At 38.3% G+C, this 9,189-nt stretch overlaps 1 protein-coding gene across 1 annotated transcript; it reads right to left on the reverse strand.

Annotated features, from left to right (window-relative positions):
• Window positions 1-6,539: 6,539 nt before the first annotated feature.
• Window positions 6,540-8,882, reverse strand: LOC132890152 (phospholipase A and acyltransferase 2-like). The gene is made up of 4 exons (XM_060926943.1): window positions 8,760-8,882; window positions 7,686-7,794; window positions 6,840-7,075; window positions 6,540-6,702 (listed from the first exon to the last, which is right to left on the reverse strand). The coding sequence occupies exons 1-4, from the start codon at window positions 8,781-8,783 to the stop codon at window positions 6,613-6,615; spliced, it is 459 nt and encodes a 152-aa protein (XP_060782926.1). The 5' UTR covers window positions 8,784-8,882; the 3' UTR covers window positions 6,540-6,612.
• Between the last annotated feature and the right edge of the window lie 307 nt (window positions 8,883-9,189).

The following is a 9,189-nucleotide window of genomic DNA, read 5'->3' on the forward strand; positions in this document are numbered from 1 at the left end:
CTGGCACTAAGTAAGTGCCATCTTGTACAACCCCAATGGCTGGGTATTTTGCCTAATCTGCATGTTTTTGGACTGAAATCGGAGCACCCGGAGGAAACCCATGCAGACACAGGGAACACATACAAACTCCACACAGAAAGGCCCCATCAACGGTGGGGTTTGAAGCCGGAACCTTCTTGCTGTGAGGCAACAGTGCTAACCACTACCCCACCGTTCTGCCCTTTATGGAGAACCAAAACTGTGACATAAATCTCTATATTGATTGAAATTGATGAATTGTTTTGATAAATTTGGGAACTTTTTGTATGTGAATGTGTCTATATAATAAAAAGAAAATCGTATCCAGTTATCTCATTATCTCTAGCTGCTTTATCCTGTTCTACAGGGTTGCAGGCAAGCTGGAGCCTATCCCAGCTGACTACAGGCGAAAGGCAGGGTACACCCTGGACAAGTCACCAGGTTATCACAGGGCTGACACACAGACACCCATTCACACTCAGTCAATTTAGAGTCACCAGTTAACCTAACCTGCATGTCTTTGGACTGTGGGGGAAACCGGAGCACCCGGAGGAAACCCACGCAGACACGGGGAGAACATGCAAACTCCGCACAGAAAGGCCCTCGCCGGCCATGGGGCTCGAACCCGGACCTTCTTGCTGTGAGGCGACAACGCTAACCACTACACCACCGTGCCGCCCGGTATCCGGTTATTTAGGACAAAAATCTTTTAGGACAAGCCTTTTAGCACAAATCTAAAGTATTTTACCACAAATCCAAAGTCTTTTAGCACAAGTTCTAAAGTCTCTTCGCACTACTCTATGTTCTTTAGCACAACTCTGGATTATGGTCACAATAATAAAAAACTCATCTTGATATAGGAAGGGGTTTATTATGATTGCTTAGGGACTGGAAGACATAATTTCTGCTGATGTGCATGTTAAGTGTGGAAATGCATCTATAGCCATGGTCAACGCATGTGCAAGAAACGTGTTGCTGTGACATCAAAACATCAGTTTCACGTGGCAAAGTTAACAGTTTTAATTACCTGTCACGTCTATTACTTGTAATGTGACTTTTTTCTCATGATAAATTTCACCTTCGCAAACGAAAATAATTTTTCTCAACTTATTGGCATGTACATGCAAATCTTGGAAAAGTTCATTTCCTTTTCTCTATCAGTGTTCTCTTTTTATCTTCATTATTTTCTTTCTTCCTGCTGTTACCTATTTTTACACAATTTTCAGGACATTTACCGACATTTTCAGACACTGGTTTTTAGTGGCATCCCCAGGCCGAGCGATCTAAAACTGTTGTTGAAATAACAATGGAATAGATGGTGAAAGTTTTCATTTCTGTACTCCCCTTAAATTAAACACTTAGTTAAGTAGCCAATAAGTTTCTAAAAGAAAGCTGTGATCTGTCCTACAAGTATAAAAACAGAGGGTCACATAACTACAGATCCTTCTATCACTACTAGATTACGCATAGATAAAGATTAAGTGTTCTTGGATCTTGTGCTAAAGAACATAGAGTTGTGCGAAGAGACTTTAGAACTTGCTAAAAGACTTTGGATTTGTGCTAAAAGACTTGTGCTAAATAACCGTAAACCAAAGAAAATCACATGTTGGCTTGAAGATACGAAGTTTATCTTCCATGTTGAAAAACTCATATTTTTCATACGAAATACATTGCTAATCTGAGTGACATATTTAAATAATACTGGCTGTCGTTGAGTGGTATATCAGATATATTCCGTTCAGCTAGCATGATATTGAAAGAGCCGAAGACAAGTTCAATATCATGCTAGCTGAATGGAATATATCTGATATACCACTCAACGACAGCCAGTATATACCGTCAGGGCCTTCTAGGCCTTCAGAGAAGTCTCAAACATATCAACATTTCAAATGTTATATTTAATTTATTTCATTATTTCATAATTTCATTATAATTATTCTCTTCTAATTCTAATTTGGCCTCATTTTCTATCAAATTGGCTTCAGAAAGGAAAGGGTTGCTGTCCTGAAAACATTAAAATACAGTTATCCAATGAGATTTTATTGTTTGTTGTCTCTAGGCAGAGAAGAGTTTAGAGCTGGTTCACTCATTGGTTAGGACTTCATTGCCGGGACAGAAGGCCATGGCAGTGTATGTTTATGTAGGAAGTGACAGAAGAATTAACCAATCAGATTTTGATTTATAGTGGGCGGGACCAAAAATTTAATTGCCCTAGGCCTCCTTGAAGGCCAACGTGAGTTTAACCGCGAGTCGGTGTGGCAGTGAAGTGACTTTCCAGTGGTGTAGCGTTCATCAGTGGTGTTAGCGAACACTAATAAAGCAGTCAAGCCAGTGCTAGCAAGTAGCACAGGCTAACAACCAAGAAAACTAAGATTTCTGTCTCCAGATTCTTCTTCCACGCATGCTTGTGACAGTATTTTTCACTCATACTTAAGTATTCATTTCCCTGTGTAATTTACTTGGTTACTTTTACATTGACAACTACACACAATGGAGCAACCTGGCAGCCTGCCGCAAATCCCTTGCAAAATCCTTTGCCCTGTTGCTTTTTTGGTGTGTCTGGCTAAGTTTTGGCTGAGCTGAAGTTCCAGCTCTAATAGTAATGGTTCACCACTGCTTGTAAATATACGTGAAGAATAACTAGTGAAGTTTTGGTAGACTTTTGAGTGTCCAACATGTCTTTCCTGACAAAGAAAGAAATGCATCTGCAAATGTGCAGCAGAAAACTTTCTCATTGAATATTTGCATCAGCTCCGATGTGTGACGTCATGTTGTCTTGACCACCATGCAATATCGTAAACCATATTCAACTCTCATTCTCCATTGGGTAGAGTGATGTAATACACGTAGGATAACGATATGCTAACAATATTGCATGCTATAAAACCAAATTAATGAAACCCACTAGAAGGGAATAGAATACATGTTTTTGTTCCATTGAAAAAGTCTCCTGTATGTATAATAATTCCCGATATTTCACTCCAATGATGTCACTCCCAGTGTTTTCCTGCTGAACAGACGCACATTGTCAAAATGGCGAACCAGTTCAAAATTAAATTTTTTTTGATTAACTTAGTTTTTTGTGTGTGCATGTGTCCATATAATATAAAGAATGTTACACAAATATATGAAGTTTATCTTCTTGTGTTGAAAAACATTTCACCAGGTTGCTTTGTTCACCTGTGAAATATCTGTTCACCACTCAAAAATAAACTTCATATCTTCACACAACCATGTAATATCCTCTATTTATGTAAAGAATCACTCAACTAAGTAAAGAGAAACAACAGTCCATCAATTAATAAAAATAAATAAAAACCATTGATTTAGAAGGTGTGTCTAAACTTTTGACTGGTACTGTATATAAATACAGTATACATTAAAAAAATGCAGTCATTTCTAAATCACTAGGCATAGATAAGAAAAAAGTCTTTTGATGTCTGTTAATTAATAAAAATAAAGAAAAACATTTTATTAATAATAATAATAATAATAATAATAATAATGCCCTGTGATGACCTGGCGACTTGTCCAGGGTGTACCCCGCCTTTCGCCCGTAGTCAGCTGGGATAGGCTCCAGCTTGCCTGCGACCCTGTAGGAGGATAAAGCGGCTAGAGATAATGAGATGAGATGAGATAATAATAATAATAATAATAATAATAATAATTATTATTATTATTTAACCAGGCAAGAACACGATTCTTATTAACAGTGGCAGCCTGGCAAAAGGCAAAGCCTCTTGAGTAAAGGGGTAAGAGCTAAAAATAATAAAAGGTAACATGAGTGCCACGAAATCTAATAGAGAAACATCAATCAGATAAACAGATAGCTAACAAACAGCAACAGCAACATCAGGCAGTGCAACAAACAACAGAGCAATACAGAAGTTAGAAAAAAATATATATATAAAACAAGTGTTGCCAGGCAAAACAAACCTTGCCTGGTAGCACTTATGATGAATATGAAGGAAGATATCATGAAAAAACGATTTTGACCTTTTTCGTGATCTTGATCTTGATTTTGACCTTGTGTGTGAACATACTTGGCCAATAAACATGCCCTGTGTATGAAATCGCTCCCTACTCACTATATAGGGCACTATGTAGTGAGGACGCCATTTTGTAGCGCCGTCCGAAACCTTATTGAGGATTATTTACACCCTATATAGTGCACTCAAAGTATCCCACAATGCATCACGAAAAGTAGTGTACAACTGATGGTCACTAACCAAAGCAATATATCCCATCATGCATTGCAGTCGCACTGGAAAAAAAAAATCAAATTAGAAAGTCTCAAATTTGATTTAATAAAAGACAGCGGCAAAGAAGAAAGTATTCAGTCTTGATTTAAAAGAACTGAAAGCTGCAGGTACTTTGTATTTATTAATGTGGGAAATACGCTCAGTATAATATGTTTACCACAAAAATACATATATGTTATTTACCAGCTGGGAGGTCCGTATCGTGAAATACCGTGACCGAGGTCTTGAAAGTACTGAGCGAGGCCTTCTGGGTCGAGGTCAGTATTCAAGGCCGAGGTCACGGTATTTCACCATACGGACCGACCTTAAGCTGGTAAATAATATATTTATTTTTTTCTTAACCAAATTCTAACAGAAAACGGGAGTGCCCGAAAGGGAAAACCGAGGCGAGCCGTCATTTTGAATCTTCATTCATAGCTGTAATGCAAATTGCTTCCTCCTCAGTATACAAGTACACTTCCATGGCAGGAAAAAAACTACATTTTGCCACCTTATACAAAATTGAGTCATTCAGGATTCAGCCATGTTTTTGCTCGGCATTAGCAACAGTTAGAGGTTTTTAGCTTTCTCCTGAAATATTTTCTATTTCTTCTTCCTCAGGGTAGTAAAACTCACTTTCGCTGTGAACACTGTCGTTATCGCTATCCATGCTGTAAAATTAATGCTATTCTCCTGAGAAATGCTGGCAAAAATTTATAAGATTTTTGATAATCTTATAAATAAATCTTATAAAAAAATAAATGTTGACAAAAAATTCTACTATGTTTGTTGTTGTTGTGAACGAGCGAGTCGCCAGAGGTCCATAACCGAGGTCCGTACCTGGGGTCTGTATCGTAGGATACGGACCCGCTTGCCAGCCAATCAGAGCACAGGATTTGATTGAAACTGGGCCGCAAAAAAAATAAATATATGTTATTTACCAGCTGGGAGGTCCGTATCATGAAATACCGTGACCGAGGTCTTGAAATTACTGACCGAGGCCCTCTGGGCCGAGGTCAGTATTTAAGGCCGAGGTCACGGTATTTCATGACAGAAAGATTACCGCACCATCCCAAAGTGAAGAAATGCATGGCAAATACCTCAAAAGAATGCAAACTTCATCACATTCTTAATTTTGTTAATTTTACAGTGCTGCCACTCTGGCGTCACGTCAGCATAGCCATTTACTTGTGATCTGTCGCCATCCAACGGTCAAATGCAGTAACTACATCATACACCTTAAGAGCTGCACTGATCATTCTTTGGCTGGACATCTTTCCAGCTGACAGCTTTCAAGCTGACAGCTTTCAAGCTGATGGTTATCATCACTTGCCAAAAATCATAAAGGTGTTATTCTGAGAAATGTGATTAAACTCTGGTTCAGCTTTTTTTTCCCCTTCTATGCACTGACCTGAGCAATCAATAGACCATCTGTTGCCATACTGTAGTAGTCTATTGACAATTTCTGGACTATAAGTTTAAATTTTGATTTGGGGGTCAGGCCTAGGGGTGGCACAGTGGTGTAGTGGTTAGCATTGTTGCCTCACAGCAACAAGGTTCTGAGTTCGAGCCCAGTGGCTGATGGGGACCTTTCTGTGTGGAGTTTGCATGTTCTCCCTGTGTCTGCATGGATTCCTCCCACAGTCCAAAGTCATGCAGGTTAAGCTAATTGGTAGCTCCAAATTGACGATAGGTGTGAGTGTGAATGGTTGTTTGTCTCTATGTGTCAGCCCTGCGATGACCTGGTAACTTGTCCAGGGTGTACCCCGGCTTTCGCCCGTAGTCGGCTGGGATAGGCTCCAGCTTGCCTGCGACCCTGTAGAACAGGATAAAGCAGCTAGAGATAATGAGATGACATGAGACATTTGTGTATAATATTTGTTGATGTACCTTTACATGGACAATAGGACACACTTTCTGTAATTTATTTGATTTCTTCTCATTTCTGTTGTGCTAATGTATATTGGCCTGTTGTCAATGGACACCAGCACCAGAGACCTTAAAATGACAGTTGTATATTTTAATTTTTTTATGTATTTAATTTCTTGTAGTTTTCACGGTGTCCACTGATGTAAGAGAACAAGAGATAAAATAAACTTCAGGAGACATCTGTATGATGTTTGGCCATTATTTCACTGGACCAGTGCAGCTACACCCGGGCTGACATCCCATGACTGACTGCTGCACTATAATACACCAGTGCTGTGTGCAGGTTTCAAAACTCTGACTAGGCTAGTAGTCATCATATCTTTCATTGCAAAGAGGAACTGGAGACAGACAGTCAGTGATGCAAAGGTTTATTACCTAACATTTGCAAAGGCAGAAGTTAATTATTGAAAGGTTGTGTCTTCCCTTAGGAACCTTCAAAGTGGTTGTGGGTTTCTTTTGCATTCCTCAGAAAATCTTCTCCTGTTTTAACCAAACTTTTTTTAATCTTCTCTCCCTGAAACAAGACAGTAAAGATTAGGTTACTACTGTTTGTTTCATTCATAAATTCAGAGGTTAAAAAATTACTGTAGACAGTCTTTAAGTTATACACTTTAAATGTAGTAATCAACTGAAACTTCAAGCCACCAACACCTGTTCAGAATGGCCATGGCCTTTTCCATATCTCAATTCCGAGGCAACAGTTTCACAGTTATTGGTGACTGGATTGTACTGAACAGGTTTTCCAATCCTCTTCTCTGCTTGTGAAACAATAGTTTCAGGTGAGAGAGGGGTCTTCTTATTGTCTTGGTTGCTGACTTTGTAATTCCCATTTGTAGCCACCTTCTCCACAGGTTCCTTTCTAATCACACTTCCACTCGCTGCATAATCTATAAAAATAGAATGGATTACATCCAGTCAGAATGTAACACTATATTGAGGAAGCTTAAATGTACAGTCTGCCATTCTGGGAAAAGGTTTTTGACATTTGAGATCAACAATCAAATTACACATTTCCCTCCCACGCTCAAAGCTGATTTATCTAGAATAGTGTTTGTTTCCCATTTACAGAGTCAGGATTGTGTACAATCGCCAGATAAATTTTTTTTAAATAAAAACCAAACCAAACAAAACACACAGAATGGACAATTAGGTGACCACGAGGAGAAATTCACTGAATTTGACAAAAAAGTATATTGGATGAGAATCACAGACTCAGTCATGAACTATAACATGTCAGACTGGTGTGAACACATTCCTTTTAGTTATTTTCAGTTAACACATGTAACATATAACTGAATACTAAATCAAGAGAAGGTACAACTTTTATTAGGATGCCTGTTTTACTGTTTTCTTAAAAGGCTCAGCTTCTAAGCTGCTACTTATTTCAAATTATCTACTTATATTATTTATGTACTTATGTAAAGAATACCTTGCAAACCTTATAAAAAAGGAACTGCATTAGCCAATATAAGATGATGTTAATGTTGCTTGGCTCACCAGATGTGGCATGGATTACACTGCCCTCTCCATCATAGATCCCAAAGTGGGAGTAGCCAGCTGCACGTGGAAATTCAATCATGTCTCCAGCTTTAGGTTTAGGCTTTTCCTGTGTATGAGAAACAATTTCTTTAAGTTCATTTTCTCTGAATTGTTCATGGTTTAGGAACAGGGTAACATGTCTACACTTAATGTGACATATCTCACTGTCCTTTTAGTTGTAGGTCTATCTGTGAGTATTAGTTCAATATGTAACCAAACAGTTCTCGGTGAACAAACATGGACTCAAGGTTACAGTTTAAATAGAACAATTTGGAATGTTTATACTAAACATTCAAATTTAGAAACTCAAAGAAAACATGTTTGCCTCAAACATTGCCTCTGTGAATTGAACGCACCGTAGGTTTCCATTAACATCTAATTCAAAATTAGAAAAATGATAATGTTAGTCACATGCCCCTGGAGGGTCTGGTGGATGTATGTGTCAAATATTTTATTTGTAGCTACTTTTTTGGTAAATTGTCTTATTTTTAGAGTAATTATGAGTAAAATAATATAAACTATAATCATGAATGGTTGAATTCAAGTCGTTGAAGCAGCCTGAGAAAGACTCCTTTTCAACTTGCACTTTCCAACCAACTTTAGACAAAAAGTGATGTCTTACCAACAACCTGAAAAATCGGCTTTTCACTTTTCAACCTAATCTCAACATTGATAAAACATTTTACAAGGTCATCTTTTCAACCTCCTTTCAGTGAGTTTTTGCTAAGTCCTTATTTACCTAATCTTAATCTTCCCTAAACCTTTTGTAAGCCAATTTCTGTCATCGCCTTATTTTCTGGTATTTTTTAAAATCTAATTTCTCATCTCATCTCATTATCTCTAGCCGCTTTATCCTTCTACAGGGTCGCAGGCAAGCTGGAGCCTATCCCAGCTGACTACGGGCGAAAGGCGGGGTACACCCTGGACAAGTCGCCAGGTCATCACAGGGCTTAAAATCTAATTTGTAGTGATTAAATAAATAATCCATTTCGATATTTCTCTTTTTAGGTGGCCTATCTGTAGTTGAATTACCTTCCCATTATTCCCGCTGGCCATGGCTCTGTTGATCTCTGTTCACGCCCGTATCAACCACTGAAGACATGTCCTCGGTATTTTATTTCTTCAGGTTTCCTTTCTTCTTCTTCTTCTGGTTTATTGGCGGTTGGCAAGCAACTTTTAGATGTGCATTACCGCCATCTTCTGAAAGGGAGTGTGGGTCTGGATCTACGCTACTCTACACTCAAAGGGGGGGAAAAAATACTAAAATAAAATTAAAAAAAAATATATAAAGGGAAATATAAACAAATAAGCAAAGGGAGTGTTGCCTACAATCTCCACAGAAGACCTGTTTCCTTCAAAAAGGTAAACAAATATATAAAACATGGCTCTCCTGTCTGCCTTAGAAGTACTTCACTTAGCTTTAGGGGAACTTTCACTCCTTCAAGACATTTACTTAGTTCCT

Source organism: Neoarius graeffei, chromosome 8 (genome assembly GCF_027579695.1).
Source record: "Neoarius graeffei isolate fNeoGra1 chromosome 8, fNeoGra1.pri, whole genome shotgun sequence".
NCBI classification, from domain to species: domain Eukaryota; kingdom Metazoa; phylum Chordata; class Actinopteri; order Siluriformes; family Ariidae; genus Neoarius; species Neoarius graeffei.